We start from the raw sequence: 20,283 nt of genomic DNA on the forward strand, positions 1-20,283 counted from the left end.
CTCCAGAGCACCTTTAAACATGGTATTCAACGCTACTTCTCAGATTGTCGCATCAAGGCCTCAATGCTGGGGGCAGAATACGTGCGCCTTCCCCACAATATAATGCATGTGGCTTACCAAGGGCTCGAGGGGAGGACAGCAGAATGAAATCAGGTGATGAAAAGCGCCCATCGTCAAATTACAAGCAGTGCGTCGATGGATGCTCATTACTCATCCAACCCTAAAGATAGGCAGAGAAGCGGTCTCCAGACGGCGTATAGGTACCCGCGATGTAGGCCAGATGTTAATGGCCTCCTGTTTCGGCCTCGCGAGGCGAACCACAAGATGCGAGCTCGGCGTGGCGGATGTCGATTGTTGAGTCGGAGCTTGCAGGATGTCTGCTACACATCGTTCGTCAAACCGACACCAGCCAGTGTCGTGCTGGAGAGCTTGCCCTGGCATCGAGGGGGAAACCGCATGTTTCGGAATGGGACGTCTTTGGTTCTCAGTTGGGGGAATCCGCCAGTCTCGTGGTCGTCTTTTATACGACATAGCGTCACTATACCCACGCGTGAAGCCGAATACGGCGCGTGCAGAGAAGCAGAGTGACGATTCTTGTGCCGGAAAATATGTGCCTTGGAAATGTCGAATTTCCACACTTCAACGGTGGTCGGTGTCGAGCACGGCAGACCATCTGCACCACCTCAGCCGGAGGAAGCAATCGGATTCTGTTTGCTTCATAACCTATTTTGTTCTGTCCGTTGCTCTTTGTTTTATTTTCCTTTTCCTTTGAACGTTGTTTCGACTTTCGCTCTTTGATGTCGTGGCAGCTGCGGAGAGCAAATGACTTTCGCAAGCTGAGCAATCTGGTCGTCTACTCTGCTGATGATATGACTTGAGCTTGTATCTAGGAACGTGTTAGCAGAATTTGAACCACACTGTATACAACATCCGATATGGTGTAGTGGCTAACATCGCCGTCTCTCACACGGCAGCCGGGGGTTCGATTCCCCCTATCGGAGCTTATTCTCTTTTTATATTTTTGTCTGTATTTTCGCTCGGGAGCCAACCGAGCTAGGGTGCAACGTGCGGCGGGCAGAAGACTAGATAACAGGTATATTATATTCACCTACTTTTAGCCGATATCTGCAAGCATTGCAGCTTCCCTTTTCCTTGTCTCCGGAGTCAACTTTGCCTTTTATCTCATGCGCGGAGGCTGAGAGAGGAATAAAAAGGAAGACGTCGGATATCATGAAGCCGGTCCGGGTTAGATATATACACGGCTACTGCCGCTTGATCCCTCCGTGTAGAAACAATGAGACTCGAACAATTGATACTAAGCACGCTTAGTTGCAACCAACCTACAAATAAACTGTGAAGAAGTGCATGTCATATTTGTATATGCCACGCTTGGAAAGTACTAATTACACAAATTGAATCCAGATTAACGTGTTTGCCAGCCATCATAGCACAATATACTCTTCACCATCATCCTGCTGCTAGCCGCCTGTCCCGAACCGCCTTAGTCAAATTGTCACTTACCTCTTGACATTTTAAGACACTAGACACAGTCAGTATCATCACCGCACTACAATAATATCTTTCCCTGCTCCCTCTTCCTTCATTATCCCCACCGTAGGCTGTCAATCACCCGGTACTCTTGTACCTCCGACATGGATGCTAGAGCCGAGCATATATCTCAACCCCAGAAAGGCAATTGCAACTTGGCAAGACAACCGTGCCAGCATAGCGCCCAGCACCCAGCCCGTAGACCGTGGCAAATATTCAACCCCCACGCGCAACAAAAGAGCAATAAGAAAAATCCCCAAAAAGTCAAGCCCGAAGGCTTCTATTCTCACTCCGATAGGGGGAATCGAACCCCCGGCTGCCGTGCACCAAGGAAATTGAGAGACGGCGATGTTAGCCACTACACCATATCGGACGTTGCATGGAAAGAGCCTGTTCAAAACGCCGATATGAGCCAGGTCAAACCCCCCAGACAGAAAAGGCAAAACATCAGTCTACCGCAAAAGAAAATGAGCTCCGATAGGGGGAATCGAACCCCCGGCTGCCGTGTGAGAGACGGCGATGTTAGCCACTACACCATATCGGAATCTGTTGCAGGACGGTTAATTGTAACGCCATCTCAACTAAAACCGAGGCATGACGCAGAGGCTATCTCATAACCCTAAGCCCGGCTGCTCCCGTTCCTTCCGGAATGCGCGTGTTCGATGAACGGTGATTGTTGCGGATTGCAACGCTATGACCATATAGTCAGGTAGCCCATAGCTCCCTCCCCACCGGCTCATTATCTCCTACGGTGGCTGACATAAACCAAACGGACAGAACATGCTAAAGCAAAAATGAAACCCGCATAAGACTGATCTGGGTACCACCTTGCGAATTCAATACGCGGTCTGACGAGTAGCTCGGATCTCTTGGCAGCCCTACACGGGGGCCCCACCCAGCCGTTTCGGGATGCAGTTTGCGAGTGCCGGCCAGCAGTGTGCGCTTCCGATATCTCGGCTCTGGTTTCCTTTGAGTCCCTCGCTAAGTCAGGAGTTGGGCACTGACCAGATAGACAGGAATGGAAACTTTTATCACCGATTTGGAATTGGTGCGTGGGGTTGACTCGGTGAACTCGTACGTCTACTCATATGGCAGAGGCTTTAGGAAGCCTGGAATCAATATTTCTCGCGCTACACATTCGACTTCAATTACAGCGCGTTGAGTGTAGATTTGGCAAGCTGAGGATCCATCCCTAGTGCTTCTGTCGACGAGAGAAGCTCTTAATTTTGATTGAGTAACATCATGAACTTTTTATTAGAACTATAAACATAACTACCTGCATTAAAGGATACCCAGCACATCATAAGTCATCCCCATACAAACGACGAGAGCAGAAAATCAACCCAGTCTACCATCCGAAAGCCTCCTCGAAGTACTCCACCTGGCGGAATCCTCCCTTCATCACCCCATAAACCGCCATCCGGCACTCATCCGCCATCACTGCCGGACCACACGTCAACACCGCCAACCGGGATACACTGGCTCGGGCCTCCTCCGCGACCGACTGGACCGTAGCCGTAATGTCCGGGCGCCCGTAGCGCACCTCCAGACCGAGATCCTCCACCTTCATGGGTCGGGACTCCTGACTGGAGGAATCCTGCACGAACTGGCCGGCCTCCTTGGCCTCTGCACCCACCGCACCGATCTGGGGGACTTCAGCGCTGGACTTCTCGCCGGCGACAATAGTCGTCGTCGTACCCATGCTGCTCTTGTCCGTACAATACAGCGTAGCGTGGATATCCGCGCACTCCAGCGCAGTGATTAGATCCGCGCAGCAGACTTCATCGAACATCTGTCTCTGACGGCCGGACCAGACGAGGTGGATCCTTGTGGTGCGGGTCTTGCCTCCGGCTGCGAGACGAGAAACGTAGTCGAGAATGTAGGGGACTGCCGCGGCGATACCGGTGCCTCCGACAATCAAAAGAAGGGTATCGAACGTGTGCAGCGGGACTTGGTGGCCGTAGGGGCCTTCTAAGAGCAACCGAGGCGCGATGGTCAAGTCCTTACCCCCGGATTTCTGGCACTCGTCGCGGAGACGCCGGGTCCAGCCGTCGTAAGGACGGATGTAGAAGATGAGTTTCGCCTCAGTACCAGATGTGTTGTAGCAGCCCAGAGTGAAGGGGTGGTTCTCCCAGCCGCGTAGTGTCAAGGGCTGGTAGAGATAGTAGTGCTGACCAGGGGCAGGAGTGAGGCTGTGGGCGGCGGGGGTCATTTCGATGCGGATCAGATCGCTGGCCGGGCTGTAGGACACATTGGAGGAGGTGGTGTTGATGAAGCCTTTGCCGAAGCGGACGTTCCAGTTGCAGTAGATCACACGGAGGTAGCGCACAGTGCGGTCAAAGCCCCAGATGGCGACCATCGGCCAAAGGTAGCCGTTGTATACGGTGCCGTCAAAGCTGGTGTGGCTGGTCGCTCTTAGTCACGAGGTAATGCTGTTATCCGGGAAGACTTACCGGAATAGAGTGTATATGGTTAGGATTGCTAGGACTACGTGGATGATCAAGAAGGTCTCGTAAAACTTCTGACGAAGCCATGTGCCGGATTGGAAGAGCATAACAGACATCACCACTGTAGCCTGGGATATGTTAGCTGCGTTCTAGAAGAATTTTGCTTACAATGATTACATACCACGATACCCATGTAGAAGTAATTCTGCTTTAGTGCACTGTGATATCTGCCGTCTGATACGCCAGCCTGTTAGCATGATATTAATGACTGCATTGAGGAGTACCAACCGTAGACCTGAAAAACCACAGTGTAGTTGATTGAATGAACAATAGCCAGAAGAGTGCAAGCCCAAGCCACATGACGGTGGAAGATGTTGAAAGACTGGACATTGAAGTCTGTTGCCCAAAGGAAGATGTTGTTTCGTCCACCGAAAAGCCAAAGAAATGGAAGACAGGCATAAGACAGAATTCCCGTACGATCAGAAGAGTATTGCCAGTTCTGTTGGTAGAGACTCGGCGTCCTATTTGCTCGTCAGACCCAATTCTGCTAATCTGTGATGGTAACGTACTGGATATTCCCGCGGAAACTCTGGTAGTCAACACACGACAGAATGATACACACGGCCCACCAGCCAAAGACGATCAGAAGATCTAGCCGTTTCGGGATGGTGTGAAACCAGAAGAGCTGCTGGTGATTGGACAGGCTCGGGGCAAAGCTGGCAGGAATGACAAAGTGAGTCCGGACGAAGTGAGTAACAGCAGCCATTGGTGCGCAAGAGTTACGGCCAGCCGCATAGAAGCCACTCTTCTCAGAATCGCCGCGTCCGGGGCCATTGAGGTGGGCTCGGAAGGATTTACAGGCCTTGACGATCATGCCAAAAGCCAGTATTCCACCCCAATAGCCCATAAGACCCCAGCCATAACGTTTGTCTTTGCTCAGTGCGTAATCGTGGGTGACCTATCATTTTCCAGTCAATGAATAATCCTGGATTCTTCAAGAAATACATACATAAGATTTATAAGCTCGCTTGTAGTACGAGTGGCTAAGCAGGACTGGACTCTCAATAGTGCCGGTTGTCGTCGTACTATTGGTTTCAGGGTCAATGGTTGGCAAAGATGCGATGTAAGAATCGGTGGCATTGGCAACGATATCAGTCAGATCAATCAGAGTAGCACTATTCTGCTCACAGAGGCTTTGCCAGTAAGGAATGGTGGCTTCCAGTTGCTTCTTGTTACACCACGCCTTCGCACTGGCATACAAGGACATGGCACCCACTGTGCTCGTGCAGCCTCCAGTAGAAGAACTACCGTGATGACCACGTCGAGCCATCCTCTTTGCGAATGCCCTTTTTGAGGAGGAGCCATGTGGTGTTGTGACGACGGCACCTGAGGAGGAGGAGGAGGAGGAGCCATGCGAGGTTGAACCGCTTGCTGAACTGTTGGAACTAGAAGAGCTCTCAGAAGTCGACGTATCGGTTGAGCTTGAGCTGGTTGTAGTAGCACCTGCATACGTGTACGAGCCAAGAGACTCGTATATGGCATAGAAGCAGTAGTCTGCAAGCTCAGGGGCAGACATAGAAAACCCTCCTGCCAGGACGGGGACACCCGTCCAGGCTAAGATCAGGAGAAGTGTACTCGTCACTCTCATTTTGCCGGCTGATGGACAAGACACTCCCGAGATCAGCGTAGTCCGGGTGTCAAGTCAATCTTTATATCGCACAGAATCCTCGTATTGGACCTACCCACTTCCTCGCAATGAGGGTCCTATTCGAGCACGCTCATTACACAGGCGTGGCGGAACCCACCGGAGAGAATCGAGCTAATCTCCAGCGAACCAGTTATCAATCTCCACTTGATCATTGCACGATGCCTCCTTGACTCGGAGTATCTAGACTGATGCATTTAGTTCAGCATGTAGATTCGCAGTCATCGGACTTGTGGACTCCAGTGCGATATGTGTAGCGCCGTGAAGGCATTTTTTGGGACATATAGCCGACGAAAGAGAACCACAAGTCAAAAGTCAATAGTGGCGGCCTCTTCCCCGCCAACTTCGTATTTAGCCCGGTTGTTGCATGCAGAGATTTCATTTTCTGACAACATCTCCCTGACGGGGCGAAAAGCATAGAAAGTTCTGTCTTGTCCAAGACGAAAAACCCCGAAGACCCACAAGTGCCACACTGTGGAAGCAAGGTTTGATTGATAATTCGGAGCGTGGAACAATTGATCAATCTGATAAGATCCACTTAGCATGCGATCAAGCACGGTATAACTGGCTAGAAAGACCCTTGGGCCGACGTATACAAGGTCTTGGCAGTGGTGACCCAATCTAACCCCGAGTTTCTTGGCGGCCCACTTCCGTCGGTTGCTTGATTCTTTTTCGGGCCCCATCCTCGCAAGCTACGTCCCTTTCGGGAGATGTGCACGCATTTCCAGGCAACGACCTCATGTATCCATCAGACAACTGATGAAGTGGCTCGGGTGTTCTTGGCATCGCTTGTATCGTGAGTCATGGTTTGCACGGAGGCTTTCTTTGGATGCCGGTTTTCGGCACATGTCCCCTACTAGGAAGGTCAGTTAAGTGAGCATCAAGAAATGCACGGCGGAGAAATAGATTCCTGCAGACAGTAGTGAATGCGAGACTAAGATACATCTTCACCATGCTACTCCGAGCGCTGAAGCGAAGTAAGGAAAGACGAAACTCACTATTTCACAGTAAGAGTCTTTTCCGTGGGTCGCTTTCAACAAAGCACAGTTGATGCTTCACCGGTACCAATTCACGAGTGGAGTTTCCGTAAAATGATGGGTTTCGACCTCGGAAGCCAGACCCTTGATTCCGATGCTCAATTCATTGTAATTTGTGAGATGTCCCACACTTCACAGCATAGCATTTCCGCGCAGACGAGCTCTCATGACCCGGAGCCAAGCATTTTTGAAGAACTTCTCTCCCCGAATTTTTATCAATCAGACCTGGAGCTTACACACTATTTGTTGCCGTGGCAAGTCCGGTACCGAGAGAATTCATTCCACGTTTGCGGAGGAGGTAAATGTGCCACTGAATGAGAGCGAAGAACGGAGCCTTCTCATAAAACTCCACTGGGGCAGACAAATGTAAGAAGGAGGTTCTTAGGAACAAAAGAAATGGTCTGCCCTATGAATGACATTCTCGTGGTCGATATAAGCTTGGCACATACAGCAGGGCTGTCCTACAACTCTTATGGATTGTCATCATTGGCGGTTTTCTTTTCGCATGTCACAGAGAAGGTAGCCATTGTGACAGTGATTGATAGAGCCGGCTAGCTGTGTCGTGGGTGACTTAAATGAAGCTGTCGAAGTGGCTAGAAAAGAGGTGGTGGATGGTAATCCCTTCGCAGGCTATTACGTGGGATGTGAGCGAACTTGCGTATAATCTGGAATGTTAGTACTCGCAGAGAAAGGCCATGAAGAACCATAAAATGTGAATGGAATAACGGCGGATGCAAGACGGAAGATCATGGTATCGCAATCTTGCTTTTGCGAGCAGGTGGTGACAGACCGGATGACGCGTCAACAAAGATGATGAGCAGGAGTGGCGTGCCTGGGTGCCTGGGCGCCTGATCAACTCTCCAGGCCGTCGGCCTTGATTTCCTGATCAGGTAATGTCCATGCATGCGTTGCGTGTCTGCCATCGACTCCCTTATCTCAGATAAAGCCACATCTTTCCAGCCAGATGTGTTGCATTGATCGATACAGTCCACTCTTCTCACAGATTAAAAAATGCATCGGTCATGCATTCTCGCCTTGATCTCCGCCATAGGAGCTGCCACCTCTCCTCTTGCCGCTGACAGCGTTCCCCCTGAACCTGTCCAGAATGCGAACCACATCTTCAACGCCATCCACTCGTCCATGAGACAATGGGGCTCAGCACTCAACCACAACGGCATGTCATTCTTCCTGGCAGAAATGCCACAGGGAATCAAACTCTACCACGGTGACGGCCATCCAGAGCACATTACCGGAGTCCGATGGCTGGCCTTCGACCCCGAGCATGCATTTGCTTTCGCGCGATCAGGACCGAAGAGACCCGAGACACCTCCGAAACCTTCATCTGGCTCTCAACAAGTGATGGGCGGGGACCAAGATGGACCAGCCGGGGAAGACAATGGCGGATGGCTCCACACCTACACTACGGCCAAGAATCTTCGCCTCATTCTTATCGATGGGATGTCAGCTGGCAAATCCAAGATTGGGACTCTCGACCTGCAGGACCGGGTGCTATTTGAAGATGAGTTTAACGGTGGCGTTTTGCAGGAGAATGTGCGTGCAGAGGCCGTGTGTCGCATTGCAAGGGAAGAGTGGAATGATCGGGTGGATGGGGTTATTCGGCTGGCTTCGGGGTTCGAGGTGATTCTCTGCAATTCAGAACAGAACCTGGAGCCTGTTCATGTGGCAAGAGTGAGGTCTTCTAGTCCGAGGAAAGGGGACAATGAGAAGAAGGGAGGGAAACCGACCGAGGTCCTCCAAGTGATGAGGGCCAGGTACAATGGCATCGGCGGTGATTGGGTGGTCTTGAACTACGATCATTTCGTCACGGCTTACAACCATTCCCTGAATCTTTTTCCGGACGACAGCACCGCCCCACGTCTTAACCACCTTCCATTTGCAGAGTTGAAACCCATCCGCAAGAGCCTCACATCCCTCGTAATGGCGCATGATGTCGGACACAGACAGGTGAACTGGCAAGCGATCACTGATATGATTGTCCAGAAGTACAGCCACCCGCTGCGTGAACTGGCTTCAAGACACCACCACCATCACGGCTTGTTCTCTCTGGTCGCAGAGGTTGCACGCATTTGGAATACATTCGTCGATCAGGACAACAGAGATGTTGACGAAGAAATGGAGAGATGCGCAACTCAGTTCATCCCCGCCAATGCTGCCGATGACTCGCTTGCCCACCGCGCAGTTTATGCTGTTAGCAGTCGGATCTGCGCTTCGTTTGTCGAAGTCCTGGAGACGAAAGAATATGATGTCGCGGTTGATGTCTTGCGATCACTGATGGACTATTTAAGTTGGACAGTGTGGAAGGAGTGCCACGGCTGTCATGACGATGAGTTTTGTCAAATCCCGATCTGGCCTCAGGGGTCGTGGGACGACTTTGAGCACCCGCGTTGTCAGAAATTTGAATCAGCGTACCAGGGTCCTGATGATTTCTGGGGACTCGTGTGGAGATGAGAGGACTTGCGTGCATTTGAAAACTGAGTATAGGTGCAGTTGGCTGAACGTACCTCCAAGCTGCAATTTATGTTGGACATTTGACGCATTTTACTGTGGTTTTGATCCATTTATGATTGATTTCAGAACTCAAATTAAGTATAATGTCAAACGAGGGATGAAGCAACGTCTAAATGAAGCCCCGTAACATAGAACAACACAGCCTCGAACCCTTTCATAAAATACTTCCCCTCTCCCATCCCAGCCCACTCTCTCCATAATACATACCACTACTAAAGTACAACGACCACAACCACAATCGCATCTCAGACTCTCCACACCCAAATCAAACCATATTACCACTTACGCACCCTCAAACCATGCCCGCCGTCCTCCCACCGAACTACACCCTCCACCAGGGCTACCCCGCCGTCGAATCCTACCTCCACCTCCGCCACACCAAGAAACACCCGAAATCACCAACCGCCCAACAAGCCGAATCCGCCCTCCGGGGAAGCTGGTACGGCTGCTACATCACCTACACGGCACCAGCTTCACCTTCCACCTCCGAAAAAATTACCACCACCAACCCAGAAACGCAAAAAACCGGCGAAGTGGTCGCCATGGCCCGCCTCATCAGCGACGGAATCTGCACCTTTCACCTGACGGACCTGCTCATCGCCGCGGACCACAAGTACAAGAAGCTGGGAAACGTGGTCGTGGCGCATCTCCGGGAGAAAGTCCGCGAGTATGTGGTCGGCTTGGGGATTGGCGAAACAGATAAAGAAGGGGAGGAGAAGGAGGCTGCCCTTCGGAGCACGGAGGTCACGATGCCGGTGCATGCGTGGCCGGAGGAGCACGAGATCTATTATGCGGAGGGGTTTGTGGAGGCGTGGCCGTCGTCGAGGGGCATGGTGTTGGATTGGAGGCAGATTCATGATTTTGATTTCGATGAATGAATTGGGCATGGATGGGGTGGCTGTGGGTGAGCTGGGGTTTATTGGAGAGCTAATGTGGGTGAGGCAGGTCTGTGTCTTTGTGATCGATGACTTTATGGCGATGGGACAGATGACTCCAATTGCTACTTAATCCGATTTGAAAAGATGAAGAGGGCGGAATGTAATGGTCATTGCTGTAAAATTAACATCCTCAGGCATCAAGCCGGCAGGCACTAATACTCATCCGATTCCTCGCCATCATCCTCCTCGTCTCCCTCCTCCACATCCCCCTCAAATTCCTCCCACTCATCATCATCCAGATCATCGAAATCGTCATACCCGGGAAAACCGGCCTCATCCTCATCATCCGACCCGACCAACATCTGCACATACATCTCCTGCAGCAACTCGCGGAACGCCTGCTCATGGCCCTCGGCCAACGCCAGCCGCTCGCGCAGCACCTTCTTGGGCTCCCACTTAGTGGGATCCATGAGCTCCTCCTCGGTCTCGAACAGCGTATCGGCCAGGGTATTGGCAAAGAAGCCCATGAGCAGCGTGCTGACGCCCAACACATACTCCGTCGAGCAGCTCCAACCGGACTCGTCGCGGGCCAACCGCGTCGCCAACCCGGCCACGTCCTTCGTGCGCAGCAACTCCCCGAAGTCGCTCTCGGGGAGACCCTGGATCGCTCCCTCGGCGCCCTCAGCCGCGTAGCGGATCAGCGCGCGCGTCTCGTCCCAGTCAACCGTGTGGCGGTCGCAGAGCAGCATCAACAGGATCGAGGTCGGGCACTCATTGTGCCGGGTCTCGCCGGCCAGAACACCGTTGAATGCGGCGGCCTCGGCCTCCAACCGGCCGTGGAAGGGCGTCCAGAAGGCCGTGTGCCACGGGTCCGCGGCGGTCGAGGACGGGTGCTTGGCGGCTTCCTCCTGGATCCCCGTGGGCAGGTACTTCCGGTACCGCGTGACGGCCCAGACGCTGTAGAGGTTGTCGAGCTCCTCGCCGAGCTTGACCTTGGTGGCGAGGTCGAAGGAGAGGTTGACGGGGGCAGCGGGGCTGCTGAGACTGCCGCCGGTGGGCTCGAGCGACTGCTCGTACTGCATCATGCGCATCGCGGCGTTGACGTTGCCCGGTTCCTCGAGGAGCGTCTCGCATGCTTGCTGGTAGGTGTGCAGCAGCTCGGCTTGCTCGGCGGACAGCTGCAGGCCCGGGTGGTGCTCTAGGGCCTCGGCGTAGCTGAGGCGCTCCTTTAAGCCCTTCTTGTTGGTCGTGGAGAGCTCCTTGTAGGGCGTCGGAGGGGCGAGGTAGCGAAGCGGGTTCATCTTGTTTTCGACCTTCCGGTGCGCTTGTTCTTTTGTGGTGTGTTGATGATCCCCTACGGTGGCTGTAACTTATGGCGGTAAGAAAAGAATCTGTCGGGTTGCGCGCGCACGGGCCAGGGTCCACTGTTTCAGGTACGGGTACGGGTACGGTACCGGTGGGTCGGGGCTGCAAAGCTTAAGGGCTGGACCGGACATTTGCAAAGCATCACAAGTAACAAATTACAGTAGAACAGTGCATTATGGTTCAAAGAAATGGAAGACACATTCATTCTTGGTACTATGGCAGAAATTAACAACATTCTGGTGCGGCTTGTGTGACTCAGTACATGTACACGGGCATCGCCCAAGTCAGAATACTTCCCAGACCTAGACAATCGCTAAATCACTCTCACCACCTGAAGCGTTCTTCGCGCAGGAGTGCAATGATTGTGTTCAGATGCCTGAGAAATTCTGGGGATTCATCACTGATACTCAGATCAAGGATAAATTGCTTCACTTGCTCTTCTTCCGATCCGAAACGTCCTCGATCAACCGACGCACATGTGCACTTAACCCAGGCCCTTCTTCCCATGGCGGGACCACCGGGATTGTGGGATCGATTCCCAGAATAGTCTTCAGGCTGCTGAGATGCTGCTCTCTCTCCAATGATCTCAAGGAGTCCACCTGCTTGTCGAAATTCTCGTTCTGGTTTTTCTCATATGCGTTGATCAGGAGATGCTCCAACTTGGGCGGCAACCGATCAGCGAGCTGGTATTCATCGTCTCTCGCGGTCCTCACCCCCCTCGCCATGTACAACAGGTACTGAATCTCCAGATCCAAGTGCTTCAAGGCGGAGAAGTCGGCCAAAGAACCGGCTTGGTCCCAAATCCAGACCGGCAGCTTCACTTGCCTATCGATCAAAGCCATCTCATGCGCAATTCGGATTGCTCCCATTTGTCCGCGTTTTTCGAAATCCTCACTTAGGCCAAGAAGAACCCGTTCTACCGTATCTGTATTAAGATCTATGTATGCGGCATCTATATGTAGAAGCTCCAAGGTTGTACGGTGGACCAAAAGCGCTTGGAAGACGATTCGAAATGCGGTCCATGTACCTCTAAGGTCGCGACCGACTAACTCGGCCCCGATGGAGCATCCAAACTCTCGGAGCTGCTTGCAAAGACAGATAATTCTTGCCAAGTCCATGCTGTCGACCGTCGAGTGCTCGATCCGGATACGGGTAATATTGGACGAGGCAAAGGGGACCCCGTGCTTACCGACGACATTTGTTCTCAGCCCATCCATGCCAATCGACTCAATCGATGGAAGACGGCGAAAGAGATTTAGGAAGTCAAAGACGTCCGTCATAAGAATGGCTTCATCTTCTATCCAGGATGTGTCGCACGTCTCGTCGATCAAGTATACGTCGCGAAGCTTTCTCAGGAGCTTCGGCCCTCGGGCACCCGGGAACGTGTCCCTGTTGTTGATTTGGTGCAGAAGCCAATGCAAAGGGAGCCTTATACGCTTGTGGTTGATGGGGTCTGTTTGCCAGGGCACGACAATCTGGCTGGGAAAGGGCTGGGAGAGGGCCATGGATTCTACTTCCGGTGCCACGGAGATAAGAAGTGCTGTCAGAACCTGCGCGAGAAGGGGCTCGTGGCAACGAAAAAGCCTAGATTGGGTTTGAGGGTAAGCACTGAAATAATTGCAGCTCAAGGGAGGGGGCTGGCTGACCTGGCTGGATGATTGGCTGGATAACTGACTGAATGAAACTCCTCTTTTTCCCTGCGATGGGTGACACCGGATATCTGCTTAACTATCGTAATCAGGGGTTCAATCCCACGGTCAGGAAATCCTGCTCTGTAGATTGCTGCTCGGATCATTTCCATGTCTTCCTCAGCTGGTGCTGACGCATCGAACTCACAGGAGGGTGGGTGCCGGTAGGTCATCGTCACAGGCTCCCAGTACTCAATATGACGCACATAGCGGCCTAGATATGGCTGTTTCAGGATGTCCATCAGGGCCGCGAAGGCGCTCTCAAGATGCTTGGCATTGTTTGTAATGCGGATCTGGCGGAACCTCTCACGGGCCCTCATATCACACGCCTGGTAGAGATGGGAAGACTGTGCAGCCAACGCCGCAATGTCGTCGTAGGACTGTAGAAAAGAGATAATGTGGAGTATGATCTCGGTCGGGAGATGGGTGAGTTGACCCATCTTTGGCAGCGTGATCAGCCTAAGCGTGTGTATGTTCTTATTGATGAAAATAGATATTTTCCCTGCATGAACAATCGAACGATCGATCAGATCTTGTTGTTTTTGCGTTCTCAGAAGCCCATAGTGCGAGCACAAATTCTCACGGAAACGTACTGTCCCAGGCAACCATCTGCGGGACTGTTGATGTCAACACCCTGCAGCACGGGTCGTCTGTCTCGTGAAGAACAGCGTTAACAAGTGATAGGAGATGCAGTAGTGGTCAAACTGCTGTGGTGGTAGCTGGGCATGCACGATCAGAATGTAATGCTTGATATGTAGACAGAAAAGAGTGCAAGGTTGTAAGAAGTGTGGTAACAGTGTAAGAGAAAGAAGTCAAAGAAGACAACTCTTTCTGTGCGATATGGATCATAACAGGAGTCCTTCATTGCCGAAAAGGGGCAAGCGCCTTCTCCCGTCTAACACTCCCAAAGCTTCGCTCACATTTCCTCTGCCTAGTGACTTCTGCAATTTACACAAAGGCCAAACCAGAAGCCTGACGTGGCAGATCTGTCAGCAAGATAAGAGCCAAGAGTTATGACAACATGTATCATTGAGCCACCCTTGCAAAGAAGTTATAAACATGAAGACATAGGGCATCAATCGGTTTTCAACAATTGCTTCTCACTCAGACGCTGGGTCGCAGAACTACTACATCAGGAAGATGCTTCGCAGATGGCATCTCGCAATATCGCTGCTCTACCCATCGATCCGGAAGGGAATCGAAGAATTCCAACAGCCACCATCTAGCCAATCCCCAGTGACATTCCGAACAGGAACATCCTTGCCAAACTCAAGGATAACGCCCCCTCCAGGCGCACTGCCATTGAACGCAGTCCATCCTACAGTGGTGTTGATTGTCGAGGCATCTTTGAGGTATGCTAGGAAGAAATCCTGCATCGTCTCCGAAGTTTTGACCTCGAGCTCGGTGATGTTGCCGACATCCAGCATATAAGTGCCGAATATCATGAGGAGATCAGTCCAGTGAAAGGCGCCGAGCCAGGGGACGGGGCTGATGTTACTGAAGTTTCCTGCGAGAAGACAATTGTTAGCCCTAGACCATTTACCTAGGGTGACGAACGTCTACTTGCCGGCCCAATAATATCGGTAGGTGTCAAGGCCGATGGACGCGCGAAGCTCCGAGTCAGAACGTGCAAGACAGTCGGACAATCCTTCTTCTTCGGCAACGTATGTACTGTTCTGATCCGGAAACTCCCTGGCGGCGTCAGATCGAATCGACGGTCCCGGAGCAACCTTCCCCTGAGAATATCGCTCGGTCTCATTCGAAAAGATGTATCTTTCATCGGCTAGATTGCAGGATTAGCCCGACAGTCGAAGGCTGAGGGAGCTAAACTCACGGATATAGTTAGTAAAAGCAATCGAAGGCGTAGCGTTGTAGCGGTTAATGTATTCCTCAATCTGCACCCAGGAAATCTGTCGCATACACTCAAGCTCGGCTTCGTAGTCGTCTCCATAATTACATCCAAGCCCCTTGGCAACAATGTCAAAATCTTGATAAACATCACCGGCCGTTGCCAGGTCCAGGGTGGCCGATGCACCTTGTGAGATCACTCCAAACTTGGCAGCGAGAGGGTCGTCGGGGAACGCAAGAGTATACAGATGCGTCAAGATACCTCCTTGCGATTGACCCCACAGCTAGTTGCCCAATCAGAGATTAGATATAGTAGAAGGTAATTCTGAAAATCGTACCATTATGTTTTCAGCATCTCCTCCAAAAGATTCGATATTCTCGTAGGCCCATTCGACTGCAGCTCTGACATCTAGCAGGGTCAAAGAGGTCTCATTCAATGCCCGGGATTTGGGATCTGCAAACAAGGTCAGTCAATGTCTCGCCTGGTAGTAAAGTCAACCCACTCCCGAAGATATTTGATCGATAATTAATGGTAATCACAATGTGCTCCTGAGATCGCGAGACCCAATGTGCCGGCAGCTGAGAGGGAATATCAATTCCACCCGTGATACCGCCGCCACCTGTTACGAATAACGCCACCGGGAGTTTAGAGGTGCGATTAGCTGAAGCAGGCGTCCAGATAGCCATTGATAAACAATCTTCGGCCGACGACCAGGCAGTGGAGCCTTGATCCAATTTCTCGCCGATGTTGAGCAGCACATTGGGGGGCTCGTAGGTATTCCAGAAACTGGCTGGCGCAGTCACGTACTGAGGACAAGCTGTCAAGGATGTGAGTGGACGCCGAGGAACAAATTTTATGGGTACCGTAGGGAGTTACCTGGGCCATAAAAGGTAGAATCGATCCGCTTCTTGGACCTTTGCGGCTTTTGCGGAGGCATCCAACGTAGATCCCCAACGGGAGGCTGAAGAAGACAAGATCAATATGCGGTATGAGAATCGTCCGAGAAAAGCTTGAATGTACCTGCGCATATGGAACTCGAAGGAATTGTCGAACATTGGGGTAGGTATCATTGAGCATGCCAATGAAAGTTCCAGTGTGCGTCTCGACAGTCAAGTTCGACCAGTTCGACAAGGTGCGTGGGGCTTCCCATGTCAAATTCGCATAGTAAGGGTCTTCTGCACTGGCTGATACCAGAGTGGCCAAGCTCAGAAGACCAAGACTAGAATACCTCATGACGCTGAGAAAAGACCTATGGCAGGATGATTTATGCAAATGAGACTCCGTAGCATACAACGACAGAAAAAAAAAACACGGAAGTAGGGCCCATTTTATAGGCCTACACCATGACATAGCGGCCCTAAGCTCAACTCCATTGTAGACGAATCCTTGTTTTGAACGCAGTATACAAGGGATCTTGCGGGATGGCACCACTTTTTGCCTGCAATGTGGAGTTGCAAAGGGCGGGGAAATCTTGCGGAGACCATCCACCTTGTCCATGAACGGCAATCAAGGCCGGTTTCCGCTGTAGACCCGGACGAAGAGACTTGAAACAGTAAACTTCACGACGAATGGTTGCTTGAAGGCCGGATTACCCCGCGGTGTCATAAAAGCATGGTCCCCTGCTCGGATCATCGCATGATGGGGGGAAAAGATAATATCCGGATCATTGAACAGCCCAAGCTTTTCTTGGGCATGATTGACATACGGGCCGCCGAGGTCGGTTCAAGAAGCCTAAATGGGCTGATTGGAAAAAGGCTCCCTTGCAAAAGCTGGTACACTTCTCTAATACGGTGACCGTTCTGCTAGGGATGATGCGCACTTCTAGTGTCGTAAAGGCTTCATGTCTCTCAAACAGTCATCTCAACAACATCGGCAACGGTAGCCTAAGCAGCTGGAACAAGAGATAGCCCTTCAACATACAAGGCTCTTGTTAGGTAATGCACATTCGTGATGGACACCGTCCACTAGATGCTGATCGCGCAGCATGATTCAGGTTCCTTTGCCCAACCCAGGCCTTTTCAGGTCAAGTTTGCCCAGCAAAGCTACGCTAGCCGCCAGGGAATCCGACTTGATGGCAAGGACTTTCGATCGTATCTTTGGTGCGCAAAAGAACTGTGGTATGCTATGCCTTGAATCATTTAAATCAGCTTTCTATCTTTATTAAGATTTCGAGAATGGCTACCTCTCTGAGGAGTCGCATTTGTGACTGGCAAGGCGGTAGATAGGCGACCAAACCTATTTCCTCCAATCACATACAGGCCAGAGAACCTTTTCTCGATACTCCCAACTCACAAACTCATGTCTCGAGAACACCCATGAAGCTCTGGATGTATTCATTACCAGCAGTAGGGAGTATTGTTCATAAAATTGACTAGTGCTTTGAAGAAAAAGCATTGTAGTCTCGAAGGATGGTGAACCCAGTGATCCCTGCGTTTATCAAACAACTAGTATAAAATAGGCCATGGGATCTTCGTGCAAACAGTCCAAACATTATGAAGAGCAGCCAACTTAGCATACTGCAAGGCATCACCTGTTGGGGGGACCTATAATTGTGACAAAAAATGTCTCCACTCTTGCATAACACTGATCAAGATGTCAGTCGCCTAGCTAATTTGTGTTATCATGGACGATGAGAACAGATCTGATCAGGACAGAAGGTAAGGTTGAAGTCCAGCTCAGAGACATCTTTGTCAAAGATGGTCTTAAGTGAATATGTCAGATGGCCCTGTAGAAGTAACACAGAATAAATCACTGTCACTTCAGCAACTCGGTCACTGAATCAATATCGTTGCCTCCGTACTCAGTAGTTGCCTGTCTCTCTCCTCCAATACTTCCTTCCTTGACAACCACACTCTACAACGTCTCTCAAGATTAGTATCACTCATACGAAGCTGGACTTTGACACGATTGCTCATGACATCCCGGTTGAAGATCTCACGCACACCCTCGCAGGTTGCTTTAACCGAGGGGTGGGAAAAACACGTTACGAAGATCAAAGTACGTATCCTTCAGGGCGCGATTGGAGATGCATTCGCTGATCACTCATGTATCTAGACAAGCAAAAGGGCCACTGTCAAGCTTTCCAAAACCCCGTATTTCACTTGCCAAGCGGATAAACCGTGTGACACTTTTCACAAAAACACGCACTTCCGCTCATTCTAGTCAGGCAATCCCGCAATGGAGAACCTGACCGAGGAGTACAGTGCCGATCTCACTGGCTTGAATCCCCGCGAAAGAATTGCAGCCATCCGCAAGATCCAGGACGATATTCTCGCTGGACTGCCACTCAACACCCTCTACATTGTTCTTCACATCCGTAATGACCCTCCTGGCCAGAACGACTTTCATTGGGGTTTGTATTTCCATGACAGAGTCACCGGTGGAGTCAAGTACCATGTCACCAACCCCAGCAGCGAAGGCCGCGGCTGGCCCGCGGACCACGCCAGGACTGCCGGTGTAATGAGATCGAACCTTCTATGTGCCCTGGATCTGATCGCTACTATCCCTAGCGACAAGGTCGCTCAAGTTGATCCGATCATGAGATTCCATGATGAACACTTGAATTCGATGCCTGGGCTCACCTGCCGCGTTTGGGTTCTCACTATTGTGAAGAAGCCCGTTGAGCAGGGCCTTGTGCGCTGCAACGACCTGAAGGCGCTTGAGGCGGAGTGCTTTGCCTTGGGCAATCACTTCTTGAAGACTGCTGCAGCAGCTATCCAGCCACGCCCAATCATCAAGTCGCGCGTGTGTCACTGAGATACGGCTAGTGAGACTCTGCCTTGGCAGCAGCACACAGTCCAAGACCAGGTCCATGATGAAATAGCTTTCGGAAATAATCTTTCTTTTTTTGCTTCATCTTTATGTTTCATTTTCTCTCCAAGTGGCTACCTGATGTAACTATCTTTCGTTACTTGACAAGTACGTAGCACTAGAAATAATGACAGATTTGCTTGGCAATCTCCTGACTCCCAATGATTGTCGGTGTCTCTTTATGCACAGTCAGGTCTTGGAATTGAGTTTCTCTGAGATGTGCATCAGGTGATGAAAAGTAAGACCATGAACGGCCGCTCGTAAGATGCCAACGCAACCTGCCTCAGAAGTAGGCATAGGTGTCCACCGTCAAACTGTTCAAGGCACGATCATAGTCCAGTTCCTCCAGATGCTCGGATCCCCCAATTCAAGAAACCGCTCTGAACCACCATGAATCCCTTCCAAATCGCATGGCCGTAGTGTACTCCCAGTACTCCGGATACCAGCCGGCAGACTCCCAGTCTAGCATTCCGGAGAGATGACCGTCGTCACCCACAAGAATATTGTGGGCCATGAAGTCTCCTTGGGTGAAAACCATCCTGTACCTGCGTTGGTCGAGCTTCCTTGCTACTGCCATAGCCTTTTCGAACTCAGCTTGAGACTTGAAAGCATGGCTTGAGGCTGGAGAAAGAAGAAAATTGTGGAGCTGGGTTTGGTTTCCAAATGGTCCCATGATATGGCAGGGAACACGTGAACTTCGTAGGCAAGTTCCGAGCGGCGACGAGACCCAATTTTGGCGGGAGGCGGGAGGCGTCCACATGCGCATGGCATGCACGCACGTCTTCAGCTCCTGCAGCCAGGGCTCTTCTGTTTCCGGATTATATTCTGGATCGATATAACCACCAAGAGTGATCCCTGGAAGCCGAGTCATCAGGATCGAGACTCTTCGGCAGCAATCTGGAAAAGGATGTTCGCCATAATTCAGAACTTTTGGCACAGGTAATCCACCGGCTCTTGCCATCTGTGTAGCGACCGCTTCCTCGACGCTGCTGCGGTCTGTCCATTTAATCACGAGTCCGAATGGCAGTGGGATGATATTGTAGTCGAAACGGATTCCGAACCACGAGCAGTACCACTGGGAGAAGTAGCGTAGCGCTCTGTGCACGAGACCCCATGCTAGCCTGATGGGTTTCCAGGAAACACGAGGTACTGGAGGTGTGGCTGGGGAGACAGTGAACGGAGCCCGACAAGGCCACGTATAGTCAGGACGTAATATCGATGGCACGAATGATGTCGCCATGATTGTTCGTTGGTGGAGTGTTGTTGAAGGTAAGTAAGGTAGTTGTTGTTGTCTTTGTAGATCGGGTGGAATCTATGGTGATCCGCCAGGCCCACCTTCCGTTCTGCCGCCGTTGACCGTCTCGGTTTAGCCTCAGCTATACTTCGTCTTGGTCGTTAACTCTCCACGCTCTTTACTCGCTCACTGT

The 20,283-nt window shown here is 51.3% G+C and overlaps 9 protein-coding genes and 3 non-coding genes across 12 annotated transcripts; 5 read left to right on the forward strand and 7 right to left on the reverse strand.

The window, feature by feature from the left end:
* Nucleotides 1-929: 929 nt before the first annotated feature.
* BO95DRAFT_t58 lies at nt 930-1,001 on the forward strand. Its single transcript has one exon. It is a non-coding gene; the product is annotated as a tRNA-Glu (tRNA).
* A 651-nt stretch (nt 1,002-1,652) lies between these two features.
* Nucleotides 1,653-2,165, forward strand: BO95DRAFT_487559 (uncharacterized protein; the record flags this gene model as incomplete). The annotated part of the gene is made up of 1 exon (XM_025590481.1): nt 1,653-2,165. One exon carries the CDS (start codon nt 1,653-1,655, stop codon nt 2,163-2,165), a length of 513 nt encoding a protein of 170 aa, XP_025445818.1.
* Nucleotides 1,838-1,921, reverse strand: BO95DRAFT_t62. The gene has a single exon. It is a non-coding gene; the product is annotated as a tRNA-Glu (tRNA).
* On the reverse strand, nt 2,021-2,092 carry BO95DRAFT_t61. The gene has a single exon. It is a non-coding gene; the product is annotated as a tRNA-Glu (tRNA).
* Nucleotides 2,166-2,896: 731 nt separating the features above from the next.
* On the reverse strand, nt 2,897-5,643 carry BO95DRAFT_471158 (ferric reductase family protein; the record flags this gene model as incomplete). Its single annotated transcript, XM_025589571.1, has 6 exons — nt 2,897-3,953; nt 4,002-4,123; nt 4,177-4,229; nt 4,284-4,516; nt 4,565-4,953; nt 5,005-5,643. The coding sequence occupies 6 exons, from the start codon at nt 5,641-5,643 to the stop codon at nt 2,897-2,899; spliced, it is 2,493 nt and encodes an 830-aa protein (XP_025445819.1).
* Nucleotides 5,644-7,690: 2,047 nt separating this feature from the next.
* On the forward strand, nt 7,691-9,206 carry BO95DRAFT_487560 (uncharacterized protein; the record flags this gene model as incomplete). The annotated part of the gene is made up of 1 exon (XM_025590482.1): nt 7,691-9,206. The coding sequence occupies exon 1, from the start codon at nt 7,749-7,751 to the stop codon at nt 9,204-9,206; it is 1,458 nt and encodes a 485-aa protein (XP_025445820.1). The 5' UTR covers nt 7,691-7,748.
* Nucleotides 9,207-9,565: 359 nt separating this feature from the next.
* On the forward strand, nt 9,566-10,144 carry BO95DRAFT_428706 (uncharacterized protein; the record flags this gene model as incomplete). Its single annotated transcript, XM_025584860.1, has 1 exon — nt 9,566-10,144. One exon carries the CDS (start codon nt 9,566-9,568, stop codon nt 10,142-10,144), a length of 579 nt encoding a protein of 192 aa, XP_025445821.1.
* Nucleotides 10,145-10,309: 165 nt separating this feature from the next.
* On the reverse strand, nt 10,310-11,532 carry BO95DRAFT_439579 (uncharacterized protein). Its single transcript, XM_025585764.1, has one exon. It carries the CDS (start codon nt 11,443-11,445, stop codon nt 10,357-10,359), a length of 1,089 nt encoding a protein of 362 aa, XP_025445822.1. The 5' UTR covers nt 11,446-11,532; the 3' UTR covers nt 10,310-10,356.
* A 405-nt stretch (nt 11,533-11,937) lies between these two features.
* BO95DRAFT_460329 (uncharacterized protein) lies at nt 11,938-13,637 on the reverse strand (the record flags this gene model as incomplete). The annotated part of the gene is made up of 2 exons (XM_025588724.1): nt 11,938-13,093; nt 13,156-13,637. 2 exons carry the CDS (start codon nt 13,635-13,637, stop codon nt 11,938-11,940), a joined length of 1,638 nt encoding a protein of 545 aa, XP_025445823.1.
* Nucleotides 13,638-14,372: 735 nt separating this feature from the next.
* BO95DRAFT_487570 (alpha/beta-hydrolase) lies at nt 14,373-16,295 on the reverse strand (the record flags this gene model as incomplete). Its single annotated transcript, XM_025590483.1, has 7 exons — nt 16,067-16,295; nt 15,923-16,007; nt 15,549-15,863; nt 15,384-15,499; nt 15,032-15,329; nt 14,765-14,980; nt 14,373-14,704 (listed from the first exon to the last, which is right to left on the reverse strand). Exons 1-7 carry the CDS (start codon nt 16,277-16,279, stop codon nt 14,373-14,375), a joined length of 1,575 nt encoding a protein of 524 aa, XP_025445824.1. The 5' UTR covers nt 16,280-16,295.
* Nucleotides 16,296-18,223: 1,928 nt separating this feature from the next.
* Nucleotides 18,224-18,802, forward strand: BO95DRAFT_487576 (uncharacterized protein; the record flags this gene model as incomplete). Its single annotated transcript, XM_025590484.1, has 1 exon — nt 18,224-18,802. One exon carries the CDS (start codon nt 18,224-18,226, stop codon nt 18,800-18,802), a length of 579 nt encoding a protein of 192 aa, XP_025445825.1.
* A 221-nt stretch (nt 18,803-19,023) lies between these two features.
* BO95DRAFT_471161 (aminoglycoside phosphotransferase family protein) lies at nt 19,024-20,097 on the reverse strand (the record flags this gene model as incomplete). The annotated part of the gene is made up of 2 exons (XM_025589572.1): nt 19,024-19,208; nt 19,233-20,097. Coding segments are annotated over 2 exons (934 nt in total), but the record flags the coding sequence as incomplete, so codon positions are not given.
* Between the last annotated feature and the right edge of the window lie 186 nt (nt 20,098-20,283).

This window comes from Aspergillus brunneoviolaceus, assembly GCF_003184695.1.
Source record: "Aspergillus brunneoviolaceus CBS 621.78 unplaced genomic scaffold BO95scaffold_10, whole genome shotgun sequence".
In the NCBI taxonomy this organism is placed as follows: Eukaryota; Fungi; Ascomycota; class Eurotiomycetes; order Eurotiales; family Aspergillaceae; genus Aspergillus; species Aspergillus brunneoviolaceus.

What these genes read in the sequence shown, in the direction of transcription:
- BO95DRAFT_439579 (XM_025585764.1), bottom strand. Translation starts at nt 11,445, where the DNA reads ATGAACCCGCTTCGCTACCTCGCCCCTCCGACGCCCTACAAGGAGCTC.